At 42.5% G+C, this 21976-nt stretch overlaps 1 protein-coding gene across 2 annotated transcripts in view; it reads left to right on the forward strand.

The window, feature by feature from the left end:
- tmem38b (transmembrane protein 38B) overlaps positions 1–21976 on the forward strand; it is a 58310-nt gene that overhangs the window by 22043 nt on the left and 14291 nt on the right. Inside the window, exons 1-3 of one of the 2 annotated variants that reach the window (XM_039759716.1) lie at positions 374–399; positions 3065–3221; positions 17504–17688. In XM_039759716.1, coding sequence (XP_039615650.1) covers positions 3115–3221; positions 17504–17688 — 292 coding nt within the window. In that variant the 5' untranslated portion in view covers positions 374–399; positions 3065–3114. Of the gene's footprint in view, positions 1–373; positions 400–3064; positions 3222–17503; positions 17689–21976 lie in introns of those variants that run through there. The other variant, XM_039759715.1, reaches the window with a different exon arrangement.

Consider the following 21976-nt stretch of genomic DNA (forward strand, 5'->3'; position numbering starts at 1 on the left):
GAAATCATCGGCGTGCTGAACCGGAAGGGAAACTGGCTTGTTCGTCACCCGAGTGTGTGGTCGTGAACAGATGCAACAGTTTGTCGAACTTTTTGGTCGTAACCCGATTTGTACGTGTTCCGAGATCTTCCACTGTATCTATTTATGTGTGTGTGTGTGTGTGTGTTTTATTGTAGTAGTTACAAAAACAAAAAATACCTGGTGTGGGATTCAAATCAAGATACTAGACCTGTAAGGGAACGGTGCTAATTAAAGTGCCAGCATGTCACCCTTTTACAATGCATTGGCAGTTAATGTCCTGGGTTTTTTATAGGCTAAACGTTAGACATTTACGTTACAGAAATATTACAGTAATTTTGTTTTTATTATGTTACAGGGCAGTTTCCTCTAACTGGTAAGGTATGTCATATGAAAAGAGTCCCCTCAAGACTGCTGCTGTCATGTTTAATGCATGCCTGGAAAGAGAGCGCTATTTGTTTTGGCCTTTTCTGTGTGCATGTAGTGAATGTTTTATGTTCTGTGCAAATCGTGGCTGACGTGTGTGTGTATGTGTTTATTAAGTTCTCTTTATGCTAAAGGCAATCATGTATGTGTGTTTATAATAACTCTCAAAAGTAGGGTGCATGTAAACATTTTATTCCACCTGTAACATTTGACTGCGGTGCGCTGGCACCCTGCCTGGGGTTTGTTTCCTGCCTTGTGCCCTGTGTTGGCTGGGGTTGGCTCCAGCAGACCCCTGTGACCCTGTATTAGGATGTAGCGGGTTGGATAATGGATGGATGGATTTACAGGAATGTCTCAACCTGTTCAAAATCATGTTCATATGACCCTGTAATTAGGATATTTACGGGTTGGATAATGGATGGATGGATGTAACATTTGAATGAGTCCTCAGGTGGATTTGTTTTTTTAATATAGAATTGCCATTTCTTTAATACATTGAATATGGGGCCGAAAATGCAAGCCTGTGGTCTAAAATGTGTGTTATGTGTCTGCTGTTTACTTTGTGTATCTTAAGACTAGGATAGACCAGCCGAATATGTTAAAATATAAATTTGTGTCCATCCTTTTTTGGTCTATGAATGTGTGTGTTTTTTTGTTTTTTAAATTCTTATTCAATTTAGGCTCACTGTCCTATCGGCAGAACCAATCCTGGGCAGGATGCAATTCCATCTCTAGTTTGGCTTACATAGACACGCTCATACGTGGCCATTTTAAATTGGTCTATTAACCACCTACGTGGGGGGCACGGTGGCGCAGTGGGTAGCGCTGCTGCCTCACAGTAAGGAGACCTGGGTTCGCTTCCCGGGTCCTCCCTGTGTAGAGTTGGCATGTTCTCCCCGTGTCTGTGTGGGTTTCCTCCCACAGTCCAAAGACATGCAGGTTAGGTGCATTGGCGATCCTAAATTGTCCCTAGTGTATGCTTGGTGTGGGTGTGTGTGTGTGTGTGTGCCCTGCAGTGGGCTGGCTCCCTGCCCAGGATTTGTTCCTGCCTTGTGCCCTGTGCTGGCTGGGATTGGCTCCAGCAGACCCCCGTGACCCTTAGTTAGGATATAGCGGGTTGGATAATGGATGGATGGATGGATACATACAATTACATGGGCTTGCACCCCAGCCACCAGTCACCTGCCTGACTCGTGCCTCTCGCTGCCTTTCCTCATTGCCTACATGGACCACAACGAGTCCGGCTCCCATCTCCCATGGATTTACAGGAATGTCTCAACCTGTTCGCCATCATGTTCAACACACAAAAACCAACGAGTAACCGTGGATAATGACTGACTGACCACCTACGTAGTTGGGATGGTTGAGTCGCAGTGCCCGGATAAAAACCCACATGAACAAAGCATGAGCATGAAGGTTCCAGTTTTATTCCTTAAAATTAGAGAATGTTCAATAATGTTTTAAAGAAAAGTTGCTTTCTCTTGTCTGATTTAAGATCATTCAGTATGGCGAAAAATAACATAAGATGCACTTTTAGTGATATTTCCTACATTTGTCGATAGTTGATTTATTGATATTGTAGTGCTTTCCTACGAAGACAGTTGTTTCTTATGTGTGTTTTTTGATCAATACAACTTCTGATCCAGTCATTCTTTCAGCACTTTGTTGCATAATGCTTTCAAGGAGAACACTGCAGTTATGTGATAGTGGAACAGGTCAGGTCAGGTTGGGGAGCATGCACTGGTATAGTGTGTTGCTGCACCCACCACATAACGAAACCGCTCGGGATCCCAGTTGACAACCCAGCAGGCAGACACATAGTCCAGTCCCACTTGCCTGAAATGTTACATGGGTGTCCCCTTGCCTTGGTTTAGTCGCTCAGGTCCTCACCAATGAGGACCCTGTGAGCCAGGATCACCCTCGGGGCCATAGTGCCATAACTGATGCTCCCTCAATGTGCAGGTAATGTGCCTCATTCGTGACTCCATGAGCAACACAAAGTCAAACCAGCGGGACCCAAGGATTCTCTGAAGAGACACAGCACCAAAGGAGTCCAGTCTTCATCTCAGGTCACTGGGTAGCGTCCATGTCTCGCGACCATATAGCAAAACGGGAAGCACCAGGAGTGAAACAGGTAACATTTTGAAACACCTGTTTAACATTCTTTTAACATTAACAAGTGGTTAACTGTCAAAGAATGAAAATGTACTGAATACTTACTGTATAACTGTTTGATTCCAAAACAACAAGATCCACTAGTTCAGAGAGGAGACAGAAAACATACTTAACTCCACTTCACCATTCGTTGTTGTTGTTTTAATGGTTCTTTAAAATTTGACGCTCTACCGGTTTATTTTACCCTAGGATGAAGCACAGAACTGTAGGCGTAAATTAAATTATTACAGGCAAAAGCGTCTGATTGATCAATTCAATCCTAACTGAATTTGTCATTTGAAATAGGACAAGAAAGCAATGTGAGAACTTATAAAGCATTCATTTTATTTTCTTGATCTGATTATTTCTCATTTTCTTAGTTTTGATGATACATAGCTTAAATGACTAGTTACTGGACTTATGATCTGATCAGATGTTCAAAACTGGTTTTGCTCTTCAATTACAGGAACTGCTGATGTGGCTCAGCGCAGTCCCCTTGCTTGCTGGTTTAGTGCTATGATTTACTGCTTTGGTGGCGCCATGCTGTCGAGTCTTCTCTTGGCTGAGCCACTAATAGCACCTCTTTCCAACAATACCAATATATTTCTTGCATCATTCATCTGGTAAGTGTTCATCTTTGTGAACTGATAAAAGACTTAATTGATTAAAGGTTATTGTGGCCACCACAAGTCATATCCTGAATAGTGTGAAGATGCTATTATTCCTTCAACATATTGCTGACTTCACAATTTCTTCAATCCATTTTTGTCTTCTTTAAATTGGTTGCCATCCATTTACATTTTAGTTTGGTTAAGGGTGAACAATTTTAGACTTTTTTTTCTGGCTTTACCATCTCTCTCTCTCTCCATCTCCCTCCCTCTAATATATAATCACAGTGCATCACATTTCCACATTTTGTTATGTTACAGCCTTATTCCAAAATGGATTAAATTCATTTTTGTCCTCGGAATTCTACACACAACAGCCCATAATGACAACGTGAAAAAAGTTTACTTGAGGTTTTTGCAAATTTATTAAAAATAAAAAAAACTGAGAAATCACTTAAGTGCATAAGTATTCACAGCCTTTGCTCAATACTTTGTTGATGCACCTTTGGCAGCAATTCCAGCCTCAAGTCTTTTTGAATATGATGCCACAAGCTTGGCACACCTATGCTTGGCCAGTTTCGTCCATTCCTCTTTGCAGCTCCTCTCAAGCTCCATCCGGTGCACAGCCATTTTAAGATCTCTCCAGAGATGTTCAATCGGATTCAAGTCTGGCTCTGCTCTGGCTGGGCCACTCAAGGACATTCACAGAGTTGTCCTGAAGCCACTCCTTTGATATCTTGGCTGTGTGCTTAGGGTCGTTGTCCTGCTGAAAGATGAACCGTCGCCCAGTCTGAGGTCAAGAGCGCTCTGGAGCAGGTTTTCATCCAGGATGTCTCTGTACTTTGCTGCAGTCATCTTTCTCTTTATCCTGACTATTCTCCCAGTTCATGCCCCCCACAGCATGATGCTGCCACCACCATGCTTCACTGTAGGGATGGTATTGGCCTGGTGATGAGCGGTGCCTGGTTTCCTCCAAATCACACCAAAGAGTTCAATCTTTTTCTCATCAGACCAGAGAATTTTGTTTCTCATGGTCTGAGAGTCCTTCAGGTGCCTTTTATAAACTCCAGGCAGACTGCCATGTGCCTTTTACTAAGGAGTGGCTTCCGTCTGGCCACTCTACCATACAGGCCTGATTGGTGGATTGCTGCAGAGATGGTTGTACTTCTGGAGGGTTTTTCTCTCTCCACAGAGGACCTCTGGAGCTCTGACAGAGTGACCATCGGGTTCTTGGTCACCTCCCTGACTAAGGCCCTTCTCCCCCGATCGCTCAGTTTAGATGGCCGACCAGCTCTAGGAAGAGTCCTGGTGGTTTTGAACTTCTGCCACTTACAGATGATGGAGGCCACTGTGCTCATTGGGACCTTCAAAGCAGCAGAAATTTTTCTGTAACCTTCCCCAGATTTGTGCCTCGAGACAATCCTGTCTCAGAGGTCTACAGACAATTCCTTTGACTTCATGCTTGGTTTGTGCTCTGATATGAACTGTCAACTGTGGGACCTTCTATAGACAGGTGTGTGCCTTTCCAAATCAGGTCACATCAACTGAATTGACTACAGGTGGACTCCAATGAAGCTGCAGAAACATCTCAAGGATGATCAGAGGAAACAGGACGGACCTGAGCTCAATTTTGAGCTTCATGGCAAAGGCTGTGAATACTTATGTGCATGTGCTTTCTCAGTTTTTTTATTTTTACTAAAGTTGTAAAAACCTCAAGTAAACTTTTTTCACGTTGTCATTATGGGGTGTTGTGTGTAGAATTCTGAGGAAAAAAATGAATTTAAACCATTTTGGAATAAGGCTGCGACATAACAAAATGTGGAAATGTGATGCGCTGTGAATACTTTCCGGATGCACTGTATATATATATATATATATATATATATATATATATATATATATGAAGTGCCACATTTTTTCAAGGTCATTACGCGAGGTACAGGCAGCCGAGTAGCTTGGAGTGGGGAGGTCCTTTGATAAGCGATCCCATGCAGTTTTTAGTTGGCCACATGTCTTGGTCCGGGGCACACTGTGCTTTTGCTGTCAAAGTGTTCTTCAAAAACAACGAATCCATCATCACTACGCAACATGCCTTCTGAATGCACTTCAGCATTCCTCCTTACGGTGATGTCCCAAATCAGAAAACAATTCCTGAGTGGCCGGCTAAATTTATACAGTCAGGTACAGTATTGAACAGAAAATCTCTGTATGAACGGCGGAAAACATCCAAGCTGTGAGGGCAGCAGTTTTGCAGTCTCCTAGATGTTCAGCGCGCACTTTTTCTTTCGGCATTTCCAACACGTCTTTGATTTTGCATGAGGACCTTAATTTCCTTCCATAAAAAATGATTGGAGTGCAGGAACTCACTGAGACTGGGAGAGCCGTAGAGAGTTGTGTGCCAACATTCTGCAAATTGTTCATCGAGATGCCATCATCATGTGCAGCGATGAGGCACATTTCCATTTGAATGGTTCCATAAATAAGCAAAACTTTCGCAATTGGGCTGAAACCAACCCTCTTGAACTTTATCAGAGACCCCTGCACAGTGAGCCTGTTACAGTTTGGTGCGCCGTTGCAGAATTTGGCATTGTAGGTCCTTAATTTTTTGAGTAGGGGGGGAGCAATTGTCACCGTCAGTTCAGAACGTTACATCGAAATGCTAGGGAACATTTTGCGGCCCCAACTGGAAGAAATGGATGTGGTGGATGCCTGGCCTCAACAGGATGGAGCAACAGCTCATATGGTGCTGAGATCAATACAAGTTTTGTAGGAGATGTTTCCGGGGAAGCGGATCTCCCTGCACGGCGATGTCGGGTGGCCTTCACGTTCACCTGATCTCGCTCTGTGTGATTTCTTCTTGTGGGGCGATCTCAGGTCGAAGGTACACACACACCAACCTCAGAACCTTGAAGCCCTCAAGGACTCTATTCACCATGAAATCACCACTCTTCCCCTTGAAATGGCCAAACGAGTCATGTGAGCATTCAGAAATCGTCTCGAAGAGTGTATCGCTAATGATGGCCACCACCTTGAAGACATCATTTTTAAACCACAGTGGGAAAAAAATCTATTTCGTATAGCCTTTCTTGTGTCATAATTGTAGTACTAGGGTGTTGTACCGTGTGAGCCATTATGAACGTAGAGAAAAGTCAAGCAAAATGACACCTTTTAGCTCATAAAATGTGTCATCTTGTGTCATAATGAAATTTATTTTATCTTGTAGCATTTTTGTAGAATAAATGTTTGAAATGTGGTACTCCTTTTGGGCTCACCCTATATAAATAAAATTGATCCTTCCTTAAAGGTGTCCATGTTTCTGATCAAGAAGCCATACCTTCCTAGGAAAGGTATCCTTAATGGCCATAAATCTATAAAATTGCCTTTTTGCCTGTGCAGCACAGCACACCGCCTCAGGGGGTGGACCCATCCACTTAATATTTTGGGGGTAGAGGGGCTAATGCTCTTCATCCTTTCACACTTTTATTTTGGGTCGATGTGCTTGATCCACCTTCTCCATATAACTCGGTCCTGTTCTTTCACGCAGGTGAAGCCCTCTTCCTTCAGATCTTCTTTTACTTTCTCCATCTGCCTCCACTTGGGCCTCCCTCACTTTTTCATACCGATGTACTTCCATTCCCATCACTCGTCTGCCTACATTTTCATTGTCTCTCCTCATCACCCATCCATACCACTACAACCTACTTTCCAATACTTTCTTAGATATCTCTCCCAGTTTTGATGACCTCATTTCTAGTTCTGTCCTTTTTTTGTAACTCCAAATATCCATCTCCACATTCTCATTTCTGCCACATCTAACTTGTTCTCCTGCACACCCTTTACTGCCCATGTCTCTGCTCCATACAACATTGCTGGTCTTACCATTGTCTTAAAAACCTTACCTTTTAATCTTTATGTTAAGTCTTTGATTGCACAACACTCCTGATACCTTCTCCCAGTTGTTCCATCCACACTGCACTCTGTGGGTTATCTCTGTATCTAGTTTTCCATCTCAGGCTATCACGGATCCTAGATATTGTAAAGTAAGCACACAGACACAGCGTTAAGGGTTGGGGATCCGTCCTCGTATAGTGAAATGCGGTCAAGGTTGTACAGTGATTTCACAACTGTAGACATTTACAAGACAAGTTTCTGGTGGAGAGATGGCGTATTTATGGAGGATGGGGCGGCGGAAAGGATGTCGGGAGGAGTGGGAAATCCTGAGATGTTGATGTCATCAGGACGGGACGGCACGCGATTGTCGAACGTGGAAGTAGCCCAGCCATCTGAATGGAAGGCTGGAGGTGAACTCACGGTACCAGGCTCTTTTTTTTGTAGTTCATCATCCCTGTGAGAAAAAAGAGAGACTGGTTAGTACACTGTTCCCCTCCCTTGTCTTGCTGGTGTGCATAGAACATCGGGTCCTTTGGATGTTCTCTAATGGCGCGTGTGTGACAATATTTAAATTGATCTACTCTTTTCAATAGATCTTCATGCAGGCAAACTTCTGAACCCTGATCATCATTAAAACTCATGTATTCAGTCTTGTCTTCAACCCTCTATCTTCCAAAGCCCTTTTCCATTCTTCCAGCTTCATCTCCATTTGCTTTTATCCCATGACTCAACACATCCATAACCAGATCCAAGAGCTAAGGACTTAAAGAAGATGCCTTGGTGCAGACCAACATAGACCTCAAAAAGGGTGGCTTGAACATTGAACACACTTGGCTTCTCATTTCATGTGGATTTAACTTCATGATGCAGATGGCTGTGAAGACTGCATATGAACATCAGATAATCTAACAAATTATCAGGACAAGATAACATTCGTGCTTGATTGCTTACAGAAGTTAGTGAGTACATATATTCCATCCATCCATCCATTATCCAACCCGCTATATCCTTACTACAGGGTCACGGGGATCTGCTGAAGCCAGTCCCAGCCAACACAGGGAGCAAGGCAGGAAACAAACCTGGTGCGGGGCGCCAGCCCACCGCAGCATCCATTATCCAACCCACTATATCCTACAGGGTCACGGGGGGGTCTGCTGGAACCAATCCCAGCCAACACAAGGTGCAAGGCAGGAAACAAACCCTGGGCAGGGTGCCAGTCCACTGCAGGCACATGTATTCACCCTTTGCATAAACTTTCCAAAAATCTCTGCACACTGGGGAAATTCCTAAAGACAGAGTGGCTAGCAAATATTATCCTGCTGTAAAAAGGAGGCGATCAGGCTGATCCAAGTAAATACAGGCCCGTAAGCTTAATGTGCATCTGAGATAAATTAATGGCAGGAGAAGATCAAGCAGCACATATCTGGAACAGGTGTGCAAGTCAGATAGTCAGCACGGGTTGAGATGGGAAAGATCGTGTTTCATTAATATGCAAGAATTCTATGAGGATTCAACAAAAGGGTACGATCAGAACTGTCAGTCAGTCATCTTCTAACCCACTATATCCTCACTGCAGGGTCACAGGGTCTGCTGGAGCCAATCCCAGCCAGCACAGGGTGCAAGGCAGGAACAAATACCTGGGCAGGGCACCAGCCCCCTGCAGGTCACACACACACACACACACACTAGGGACAGTGTAGGACCGCCAATGCACCTATCACTGCGCCAACGTGCCACGCGATCAGAACAATAAGAAGGGTGGCATCCTTCAACATCTGCAATAAGATGCTGCAGATGTTCTACCAGACGGTTGTGGCGAGTGCCCTCTTCTATGCGGTGGTGTGCTGGGGAGGCACTATAAAGATGAAAGACGCCTCACGCCTGGACAAACTTGTTAAGAAGGCAGACTCTATTGTAGGAGTAAAGTTGGACAGTTTAACATCCGTGGCAGAGCGACGGGCATTAAGCAAACTCCTGTCAATCATGAAGAATCCACTGCATCCACTGAACAGTGTCATCTCCAGACAGAGGAGTAGCTTCAGTGACAGACTTTTGTCACCGTCCTGCTCCACTGACAGACTGAGGAGACCCCACACTATGCGACTCTTCAATTCCACCCGGGGGAGTAAATGCTAACATTACTCAAAGTTATTGTCTGCTTTTTTATTTTTATTTTCATTTTTATTACTATTTAAGTGAATATTTTTTTTGTATCAGTATACTGCTGCTGGATTATGTGAATTTCCCCTTGGGATTAATAAAGTATCTATCTATCTATCTATCTATCTATCTATCTATCTATCTATCTATCTATGCTATCTATCTATGCATGCAAGATCATTTGTCTTGCTTTTGATAAGGAAGCATATGAAAGCTTAGCGGGAATTCAGGGATATATATATTGTCACAAACTCGACTCAGACTCATAGAAAGGTTTAGGGCAGCCACCCGTATGATTGATTCTCTGGCTACAAAGTCGTTAAGTAGATACAGCACTGCTGTGCACAAAACCGAGTCCAAAACAGAACTGAGGGAATAGGGAAAATGTGGAGGCTTTTAAAGGAGAAGACAGGAAGTGAGATCAAAGGGTTCGGGCTCATAAAGGGCTTCAGCCATTGATTCGAGTCCAGATGTGACATCACAGGGGCCTGAGCCGGCAAGGTCTCCTTCCATAGGCTCGGTTCCGGAAGTGACGTCAAGAGGGCCAAGTGGAATCTCCCGTGAATGGTCTACAGCAGGGGTCCTCAATCACGGTCTTGGAGGGCCGCAGTGGCTGCAGGTTTTTGCTCCAACCCAACTGCATAATAAGAAGCCCTTATTGCTCAAGTAACACTTTTGCTTCACTTTAGGTCTCTCGCTCGTTAAGATTTTGAACTCTTATTGCTTATTTTAGTCTTAAACAGCTGTAGTCTTGGTTTTTAATGGCTCCTAATTAGCAATACCATGCAAATGACAAAAGAGACCAGCATTTCTCCATTTAGCTTGTTACCATTGACACATCTGTGTGTATTTATCATGCACTGTTGGGTTTAATTAAATACTTGGAAGGAAAGTGAAGAGAAAAACTGAGACTGAGAATTCCTCATCCATTTTTTTTAGCCTTCAAATCATTTGGATATCCTTAGAAAGGGGGAGCAAATCTAGGATATGAGAATGACCTGACATAGCAGAGTTAAAGCAGTAACAAGCCATGAAATTAAATTATTGGCAAGAATTGCTTTCTAATTAAGCAACTGGGTGAGAACAAAAACCTGCAGCCACTGCAGCCCTCCAGGACTGAGATTGAGGACCCCTGGTCTACAGGAAAGGGAGAAAAAGAGTCAGTGCACTGTGCCACATCCCGGTATGACTTGGAACTGCCCTTACTCAAGCCCTTTAGCTGCCTCCCATGTGCACGTGTGTGACAAGAGATATATATATTGTAAAGTATAACTCGGCCACAGACAGACACGACACCAATGTCTTAAACACACAGGTTTTATTTACACTCTTCAGCCATGGGGCACGCCTTCCCCGTGTCCCACAAGCCCAACACAGTCCCAAAAACGCACCTAGCAGACCTCTGCACCGCTCCTTGTATCACCACTCCTTCCAGGCAGCCTTGTCTTCTTCCTCCCGATTCTGGCTAATGAGTGGTGGATGCTGGCCCTTTTTATAGCCCACCCGGAAGTGCTCCAGGTGCTTGATCACCTGTGGCTAATTGCACTTCCGGGTGGGGCTGTAGAGGTGTCCATAAAGGCTCCGGGATCCATGCAGCACCCCCTGGCAGCCACCCCAGATCCCCACAAGGTTGTGGAGAACTCCATCTCCCATGGAGGCCTGCGGGAAACTGAGGCACCAATGTCACCCAGGGAGGCTGCCACCAAGCGTCCCGGGGGAGGTACTAAGGAGCCCACGGCTGCTCCCCCGTAACATATGCTAAAGGGGCATCCCGGCCGAGTATGGGACCTGGTCGCCTATATATATATATATATATATATATATATATATATATATATATATATATATATATATATATATATATATATTGTCACAACCGGATGGAGGTGGTACCCAACCAGGACGCCTGAGAAGACAGGAGGAGGGCTGGTGCCTCCTCCAGACCTCGAGGGGGCGACCGCCCTGGAGGCCTCGGGTAAAGAGCTGGGAAGGCCTGTAGGGACCTGGGGTTATCGCCTGGGGGACCCCAATACCAGGAAGACCCTAGACCTCAGTACTTCTGCCACACCTGGATGTGCTGGGGGGAAGAGAAAACGGGGACACCCGGAGTGCTTTCAAAGAGACAGCCGGCACTTCCGCCACACTGGGGCGTGTTGGTGGGAGATTGCCGGGAACACACCTGGAGCACATTTAAAGGGGTCGCCTCCCTGCAGAAGGGACGTGAGTCGGGTGGAAGAGTGACAAGGTCTGGAGAAGGCAGGAGGTGGCCTGAAGAAAAGAGAGAGAGAGAGAGAAGGCATTGGATTGGCCTGAACTGAGGGGTATTGGAGGGCTTGTGAGTACTGAACTGTATCAAATGATGAAAAATAACTGTGTGCTGGGTGACGCGAGTGTGTCTGCCTGTCTGTGTCCGGGGCAATGTTCACAATAATTATATATATATATATATAATTATTATATATTTAATTATATATTTTATTATATATATATAATATATATATTTTATTATATATATATAATAGCAGTGGCCACAGTAATATTAAGCTCTTTGGAGGTGGTCTTGTTGCCTTTACTTTGAAAATGACTGCCTGTTACCGTCTGCTTTGCCTCCTCGGATGGCTCTTGGCTTTTCCTTCTCGTTTCCCAAATTAGCAATACACAAAAACAGTTGAGTGAGTTCTTTTCTCCATTTAAACTGGCAAAATGAGTAATTGCAAGATTGAAGGATCACTCCGACCGTTATTTCTTATAACTTCTGTTACTAACTTTGAAGAATTGGGTTCTTTTCACAGCATTTTGATGTTAATACTTTTGATGGACAATGGTGCATGATTTAAATAAAATACAAGGATATCAGTATTTTTACCCATGGATGCATGTGCTTTCTGGCAATATATAATATTCCCACTGTTAAAATGTTCTTATTCTCTTTGCATGTGTAAATATTAAACAAATATGAATTCTCACCACTGTACATTAGCTCATCCTAGCTATCTACTGCTAGTATTATTCAAATTCCCATCAGTTTGCCTTCATTCTTTTGGAGATGGTGCCATCTACTGGAAGTTCAGAATATTGTTATATTCTGAAAAATCATTTTCAACAGAGGAAGGTTTAATTAAACCCTGAACATGAATCCCTGTTATCCAGTACTGCAGTTAGAATTTTGCTTTTGTCCTACAAAAGTGAAAATATTCAAGTAATGCAGTTTATATTGCATTTTAACTGTAGTGTAAGGATGGACATGTTTCAGATTGTATATAACAACTTTTCTGTCTTCTCCCAGAAAAAAAATCTGACACCAGTTAGGTTACACAATAGGTCACAATTAGACATCTTCTTATTCTTAGGTTCCCTCCGGAAAATTAATTTTCATTTTTTTTGCAATTTTTTGCACTGAAGACAGATTTGTATATAGCTAATTAAATGTGCATGATCTTTATAGATTGTGTACTTTAAATTGTGTGTAGATGTATATGTGTTAATAGAGGATGTATGTGTATATATAATATACATAAACATACAGTACATATATATGCATATGTTTCTATACAGCATTTTACACAAGTAAAACATCAATACTGTATGTCAAAATGGAATGTTCATATTTAAAAGGAAAGCTAGGAACAGGATTTGTCTGTGCAGTTAAATAGACTAAGTTAACAAAAACAAGCTGAATGAATCGTACACATCCAATATGTCATTCGTCATTGGCAATATTTTCTTTACAACAACATTTACAGTGATCACTCCTCGATCGCAGGGGTTGCGTTCCAGAACACCCCACGAAAGGTGAAAATCCGCAAAGTAAAAACCATATGTTTAGATGGTTATTTTTATACATTTTAAGTCCTTATAAATTCCCACACTCTTATAAACATTTCCCGCACAGTTATACAGCATAAACCCTTTATATTCTCTTAGATTCGTTGAAATTATGTATGTAAACCCACTGTTTATATACTACGCACAAACCTACGTAGAGTATATAATTAAGGAGTTTTATTTAATATGTAATACAGTTTTAAACACATTGTAATTGATTAGGTAATATAAAAATAAATGAAAAATCTACAACATGTAAATATAAATAAAACCTAAATGTTATTTTAAAGGTATTGAGTGTCTCCGATATCACACACGTTACAGGCGTTACAAGAAACAGGCCACCAGCAATAAATACGTACAATGCATTAAAAATTGTGTAAAATATGTGTACAGTGACACTAAACGTATGTACATTTACTAAGTACGTAGAAGATTAGTTATGGGTACTCCCCAACAATGACACGATGACTTGTCCGATAACAATGACATAAATGTTACTGCACAACAGAGGAGAGCGTTACAGCTCTTCTGAAGGAGCCTCTTCAGGCGACTGTGTAGCACCGCCGTTGTCGTCTGGAGTTTCTTCTTCCACTGAAGGCGTACCAGGCGGTGTTTTGCGGGTAAGGAACATCGGGATGGGCAGTTGCTGGCGCCGCTTTTTCATTTACACTTCCGTGGCATCGTCAAGAGCATTTCTGAATTGTTTTTTTATTTTTAATAAATTTGCAAAAACCTCAAGTAAACTTTTTTCACGTTGTCATTATGGGGTGTTGTGTGTAGAATTCTGAGGAAAATAATGAATTGAATCCATTTTGGAATAAGGCCTTAACATAACAAAATGTGGAAAAAGTGATGCGCTGTGAATACTTTCCAGATGCACTGTATGGTGTGTTGTGGATGGAGAGCTGCATTGGTGTACTGACGCTCATCTGACCATAAGACCTTTATTCAATTTGCATCAGAATCTTCAAGGTGCATTCTGGGAAAGCTCAAACGAGCCTTAATGTGGCCTTTCTTGAGAAGTGCGACCCTCCTGAACAAGCCACCATTGTGGAGGAGTGCTTGTGATATTGTTGTCACATGCACACCATTAATGACCACTCTTTGCCATCAAATCCTGTAACTCCTTCAGAGTGGCCATTGGCCTCTTGGCAGCCTCTCTTACCAGTTTCCTCCTTGCTCTTCCATCCAGTTTGGAGGGACGGGCGGATCCAGGGAGGGTCCTAGTAGTATCAAAAACTTGTCACTTCTTTATGATGGACTTTACTGTGCTCCTTGGGATTTATAAAGCCTTTGAGATGTTTGTCTCCATCTCCTGCCTTCTGTCTGTCCACAACCCTATCCCTGAGATCTTCTGAAAGTGGCCTGCCACCCGTAGTCAGTTGTTGGCTGTCAGTTGCTCTACCAAGCAAGGGAATGAAAGGACCAGGAACAGCTTCACTAGTCACACTCATTACAACTGATCACAGGTGGGAGGAAGACGGTAACCGCAATGGAAATGGTGGGCACTGACACCTGATTGAGTTTGGGAATTAGTGATCCTTTATCAATCTCAGTATTTCTTGTTTGTTACTTTTTAAAATTCTTCTGTAGCTGTGATATCTTTCACTTGGAAGTCAAAGATTGCTTTGAGTAAGTAAAGCTGGAAAAATATTGGTTTCTGTGTTTTCATTTAAGGCTGTAAAGCAAAAAAATGTGAATATTTCAAATGGGGGGTATTCTTTTCCATACCCACTGCCCATTGCTCCAGAAGCTGGTACATTTTCAAAAAGCAATTTTGGAGAGGAAACTGATGTACCATCTTATGGTTGTAGATTCTTCACAACGCACAGATAGATACTTTATTAATCCAAAGGAGAAATTCACATACTTCAGCAGCAGCATACTGATAAAGAACAATATTAAATTAAAGAGTGATAACAATGCAGGTATAACAGACAATAACTTTTTATAATGTTAGCGTTTACCCTCGGGTGGAATTGAAGAGTCACATAATGTGGGGTCTCCTCAGTCTGTCAGTGGAGCATGATGGTGACAGCAGTCTGTCGCTGAAGCTGCTCCTCTGTCTGGAGATGATCCTGTTCAGTGGATGCTGTGGATTCTCCATGATTGACAGGAGTCTGGCTCAGTGCCGTCGCTCTGCCACAGATGTCAAACTGTCCAGCTCTGTGCCTACAATAGAGCCTGCCTTCCTCACCAGTTTGTCCAGGTGTGAGGCGTCTTTCATCTTTATGCTGCCTCCCCAGCACACCACCGCGTAGAAGAGGGCGCCACAACCGTCTGATAGAACATCTGCAGCGTCTTACTGCAGATGTTGAAGGACGCCAGCCTTCTAAGGAAGTATAGTTGGCTCTGTTCACTCTTACACAGAGCACCAGTATTGGGCAGTCCAGTCCAGTTTATCATCCAGCTGCACCCTCTGCACACAGTCACCTCTGATCATCACAGGGTCCATGAGGGGCCTGGTTCTCCTAAAATCCACCGCCAGCTCCATCCAGCAATGTGATGGTGTCATGCATTTTGCATGCCAGTGAAGTTGCTTGTTTATTGTGATACATGGCTTACAGGTGCTGGTCATAAAATTAGAATATCATGACAAAGTCGATTTATTTCAGTAATTCCATTCAAAAAGTGAAACTTGTATATTAGATTCATTCATTACACACAGACTGATGTATTTCAAATGTTTATTTCTTTTAATTTTGATGATTATAACTGACAACTAATGAAAGTCCCAAATTCAGTATCTCGGAAAATTAGAATATTGTGAAAAGGTTCAATATTGAAGACACCTGGTGCCACACTCTAATCAGCTAATTAACTCCTTTAAATGGTCTCTCAGTCGAGTTCTGTAGGCTACACAATCATGGGGAAGACTGCTGACTTGACAGTTGTCCAAAAGACGACCATTGACACCTTGCACAAGGAGGGCAAGACACAAAAGGTCATTGCTAAAGAGGCTGGCTGTTCACAGAGCTCTGTGTCCAAGCACATTAATAGAGAGGGGAAGGGAAGGACAAGATGTAGTAGAAAAAGTGTACAAGCAATAGGGATAACCGCACCCTGGAGAGGATTGTGAAACAAAACTGTGGGGGAGATTCACAAAGAGTGGACTGCAGCTGGAGTCAGTGCTTCAAGAACCACCACACACAGACGTATGCAAGACATGGGTTTCAGCTGTCGCATTCCTTGTGTCAAGCCACTCTTGAACAAGAGACAGCGTCAGAAGCGTCTCGCCTGGACTGCTGCTGTGTGGTCCAAAGTTATGTTCTCTGATGAAAGTAAATTTTGCATTTCCTTTGGAAATCAAGGTCCCAGAGTCTGGAGGAAGAGAGGAGAGGCACAGAATCCACGTTGCTTGAGGTCCAGTGTAAAGTTTCCACAGTCAGTGATGGTTTGGGGTGCCATGTCATCTGCTGGTGTTGGTCCATTGTGTTTTCTGAGGTCCAAGGTCAACGCAGCCGTCTACCAGGAAGTTTTAGAGCACTTCATGCTTCCTGCTGCTGACGAACTTTATGGAGATGCAGATTTCATTTTCCAACAGGACCTGGCACCTGCACACAGTGCCAAAGCTACCAGTACCTGGTTTAAGGACCATGGTATCCCTGTTCTTGATTGGCCAGCAAACTCGCCTGACCTTAACCCCATAGAAAATCTATGGGGTATTGTGAAGAGGAAGATGCAATACACCAGACCCAACAATTCAGAAGAGCTGAAGGCCACTATCAGAGCAACATGGGCTCTCATAACACCTGAGCAGTGCCACAGACTGATCGACTCCATGCCACGCCGCATTGCTGCAGTAATCCAGGCCAAAGGAGCCCCAACTAAATATTGAGTGCTGTACATGCTCATACTTTTCATGTTCATACCTTTCAGTTGGCCAACATTTCTAAAAATCCTTTTTTTGCATTGGTCTTAATTGATATTCTAATTTTCCGAGATACTGAATTTGGGACTTTCATTAGTTGTCAGTTATAATCATCAAAATTAAAAGAAATAAACATTTGAAATACATCAGTCTGTGTGTAATGAATGAATCTAATATACAAGTTTCACTTTTTGAATGGAATTACTGAAATAAATCAACTTTGTCATGATATTCTAATTTTATGACCAGCACCTGTATTTTACTGCTTGAAAGGTGATGGTTCTGGTACTCATAGTGAACAGTAATACGTCTACTTTACCATTAAGGGCAGAGAAAAGCATTACCTATATGTGTGTACAGGGCATGAAATAACAATTCGGGCTTTTTATCGTCAGATGTGTTGAAGTTGCAGTCATAAAATTCTTTGCACTGCATCAATTGGTGAAGTTGTAATATTTAATCCTTTGAAAAATGTATCCATGCAATTGATTTTGATAAATTTATCAGAGTTTTCCTGCTTCTCCTCACTCTGTGTGTTTTGTTTCAGGTATATTGTGTTCTACTGCCCTGGAGATCTCGCTTACAAATGCTTTACATTTCTGCCATTGCGTCTTGTCCTAGCCAGTATGAAAGAGGTGACAAGGACATGGAAAGTGGTTGGCGGGGTGACACAAGGTCAGAAATATTATAAAGATGGATGGCTGGCAATTATTGCTGTTGGATGGTCCAGAGGTAATGGTTCTGTTTTAAAGATTTCTGCTGATTCTCGCTTACTTTTCAATCACTGAACTAATCAATCATTTAATTGTTTGTATTTAGGACAGTAATTTTCTTATCATGTAAAGTTTTAACTAGCAGCAACTGGTATTATTTACAGTATTTAAGGACAATGACACTCTCTCTTTTTTATAGTCATGTGAAAAAGTAAGTATACCCCATGGAAATAGTTGACAATTTCATCATATCTTAGCAGGCAAACATTAGATCTTCATGCAAAAATTGCTTATCGATCAAGGTGATATACAGCAGAGGAAAATAAGTATTGAACGTGTCAACGTTTTTTCTCAGTACATATACGTCTAGTGGGGCTATTTACAAGAAATTTTCATCAGATGTCAGTAACAACCCAAATAATCCTCACATACAAAGAAATCAAAACAAATAAGTCCATAAATGAAGTTATGTGTAGTAAAGTGAAATAAGTATTGAACACGCTTACTGAAATGTATTTAATGCTTAGTAGAAAAGTCTTTGTTGGCGATGACAGCTTCAAGATGCTATGGAGAAACGAGTCGCATGCATTGCTCAGGTATGATTTCGGCCCATTATTCCTCACAAGCTGTCTTCAAATCTTGAGTGTTCCGGGGTCCTCTTCTATGAACTCTAATCTCTAATCGATTTTCAATGGGATTCAAGTCGGGTGATTGACTGGGCCATTCCAGCAGCCTTATTTTCTTTCTCTGAAAACAACTATGAGTTTCCTTGGCTGTGTGTTTCTTGCTGAAATGTCTCCCTTCGTTTCATCTTCAGCATCCTGGTAGATGGCAACAGATTCTTATCAAGAATGTCCCACTACATTTCTCCATTCATCCTTCCTTCAATTATGTGAAGTCTGCCAGTATCATATGCTGACAGACAGCCCCACGCCATGATGTTCCCACCTCCACACTTCACTGTTGCTGTGGTGTTTTTGGGGTGATGATGTGCAGTGCCATTTCTCCTCCAAACATGGTGTGTGCAATGACATCCAAAGAGTTCAGTTTTGGTCTCCTCACTCAGGATTTCATTTGCTTGTCCAAATGTGCAGCAAACTCTAAATGAGCTTCAACGTGCTTTTTCTTCAGAAATGGAGTCTTGGGTGGTGAGCGTGCATAGAGGCCATGGCGGTTGAGGTCATTACGTCTTGTTTTCTTTGAAACAACTGGACCTGCTCATTCCAGGCCTTTCTGAAGCTCTCGGGCGAATGGTCCTTGGCTCTTGGACGACTCTTCTGATTATTCTTTGCACAGAAATCTTGCAAGGAACACCTGATGGTGGCCGGTTTATGGTGAAATGATGTTCTTTCCACTTCCGGATTAGGGCCCCAATGGTGCTCACTGGAACATTCAGACATTTAGAAGTACATCTGTCACCAGTGCCATCAGTAAGGTTGTGAAGGTCTTGAGAGAGCTCTGTGTTTTTACCCATCCTGAGTTGCTTCTCGTGTGACACCTTGGGAATGAGAAACCTTTTTATAGGCCATCGATTAGGACAAAAGCAGCGGATATTCATTTGCACTGACAGGTGGCTATCAGTACTAAGTACTAAGTACTGTATACCCCATGGAAATAGTTGACTATTTCATCATATCTGAACAGGCAAATGTTAGGTCTTCATGCAAAAATTGATTATAGATCAAGGTGATATACAGGAATAAAATTACAAGGAAAAATTTCCTTTACAGCCATGTCTTAAACAAAAAATTCAATAGATTTAATGGTTTGTTAAGGAAAGGTAAGACCACCCTTTGTCTCAAAAGCTGGTATTGCCCCCTTTTTGCAGAAATGACTTCTTGTAGGCATTTTGCATGACTACCCACCAGTCTCTAACATCAATTCAGTGACATTTTGGACCACTCCTCCATGCAAAAATCCTTCATGTGCAAGATGTTTGTGGGTTTTCTTGCGTGTCCTGCCCATTTCATATCCCCTCGCAACATTTTAATGGGATTCAAAATCAGAGTTTTCATTTGGCCTGTCCATAACCCTCCGTTTCTTCTTTTGGAGCCATTCCTTGGTGGCTTTAGTAGTGTGCTTCAGATAATTATCGTTTTGAAGGTCCATTTCCCGTTTGACCTTCAGATAGATGCTCTCACATTCTCCTTAAGCACTTTGATGTGATGCAGAATTCATAGTTGACTCAGTGTCTGCAAGCTGCTCAGGCCCTGTGGCAGAAAAGCAACCCCAAACCACAACATTTCCTCCATTGTGCTTCACTGCTGGTTTAAGGTTCTTCTCCTAACATGGTGTCTTCAGTTTCTGTCAAACATGTCTTCTGTTATTGTGGCCAAACATCTCTATCTTTCATTCATCTGCCCAGAGCTCATTGTTGCAGAAGGCCTGCTCTTTGCCTAGATGTTCAATGTTAAACTTTAGTCTTGCTCTAATATTCTTGTTGGACAGCAAAGGCTTTTTTCTGGCACACCTTGAATGCAGATCCGATCTGTGCAATCTTTTTCTGATTGTAGGTACATGCAGTTTGACTCTAGTTTTTCCAAGAGTTCCCTACAGATGGCACAATGATTTTTTGGGATTCTTGGTGACTTCTTTTTGTATCGTACAGTCACCTCTTGGGCTAAATATGCTGGGTCATCCAGCCCCGAGCAAATTAGCAGTCATTTGTAGTCTACGTTACTTGTAGGTGTTAATGCTTACAGTGGAATGATTGATTTCGGATAATCTGGAGATCTTTTTAAATCCCTATCCAGAGATATAGGCATCCACATGCTACTTTCTGAGGGCTTTAGAGAGCTGTTTTGATCTTTGCATGATGACACCACACTCCTAAATAGCAAAGAGAATGCTGGACCCTTGGTATGTGCAGTTTAAATAAGACGGGTTCCACCTGCAAACTCCCTACAGAATCACATGAATGTCACTGCCGAGGTAAGTAAACCTCTTGATGAGGTCGACACTCTCTCCGCAGACAGACAAACTTCTGATGGCCGTGCCCAAGAGTTCATTAAAAGTCTGGCTCTTGGTTTTTATCAGGACACTCGCAAGCCCAGACATTCAGACCCCTCACTCAGTCTCTGGAGCACCCCAATCACCTCCATTGACACTGTGAAGATCACAGCATCGTCAGCAAAGTCAAGATCCGTGAATCTTTCTTCACCAACAGATGCCCCACAGCTGCTGGACCCTACAACCTTGCCCAACACCCAGTCCATGCAAGCATTGAACAAAGTATGAGCAGAACACAACCCTGACGAACCCCAGAACCAACTGGGAAAAACACACTCTGCACAGCACTCACAGTACCAGTGTACACACCAGCCATGATATCCAGCAACCTGTAGGACATCCTAAGGGTCCGCGGGATCCCCTCGAGGTTGTTGAGATTCATCAAAATCTCCGAAAATCGAATTTTTGGACGATTACAATACCTACAAGAAAGTAAAACGGACTCAGGGAGGTCTGAAATGTCGAGATTCATCACAATCTCAAGGTCAAATTTTTGGACGATTACTTTGTATACGAGAAAGTAAAAAACACGTGACTATGCCATAGTACCACAACTCCTGGAGCAGGCCAAAGCTGTCCTGATGATGAGCTTATTGCCTCCATTATTGAAGAAACCTTATTTATCAGGTTTTATCCATGATGAAAATAGCAATGTGAGGAGATTCAATCCAAAATTTGTTATAGACCTGGTCATCTTAATTGGTTAAACTACTGTAGGAATAACAAACAAGACAAAGATAAAGGGTTGGGGCTCTTCTGTGCCGAGACACTTTTAGAAAGGAAAGTAAGAAAATGTAACTCAAGTAAAAGTGGCCATAGCCCCAATTGTCCATAATGGCTCTCTGAGCAGAAGGTCCATCTCGTTCAGTTGCGGGTCCAAAAATGAATGGCCTCTTCTGGTCTTTGGCTGTGTTATAAATGGATATCTCAAAAGGGGTTGAGTTTTGTGGGATGTGGAGGAAGTGACATCATTAGGCTTCCTGGTAATTCCCGTGACTGAGGAGAAAAGAGGAGGTGGTGAGGAGTGGAACTGCTCATCTGGAAGGTGTTTCCCTAGACGCTCATGTCTGACGCTACTCTTAAAAGTTGTAGATGGCCATCTAGTCTTGCAAGAGGTTTTATTAATTTTTAATTTTTTTTTTCCAACTACTTTTTAGTGTTTTTTTAAATTGTTTAAAAGGCATTTGAAGATTATTGTGAATATAACAGTGCATAATTTGAATTTAAATGGTATTTTATTGAAATGATGAGTAGTATTTAATTGTGTAATTTACACATGCACTACAAGCAGATAGGAG

Source organism: Polypterus senegalus, chromosome 7, assembly GCF_016835505.1.
Source record: "Polypterus senegalus isolate Bchr_013 chromosome 7, ASM1683550v1, whole genome shotgun sequence".
NCBI classification, from domain to species: domain Eukaryota; kingdom Metazoa; phylum Chordata; class Cladistia; order Polypteriformes; family Polypteridae; genus Polypterus; species Polypterus senegalus.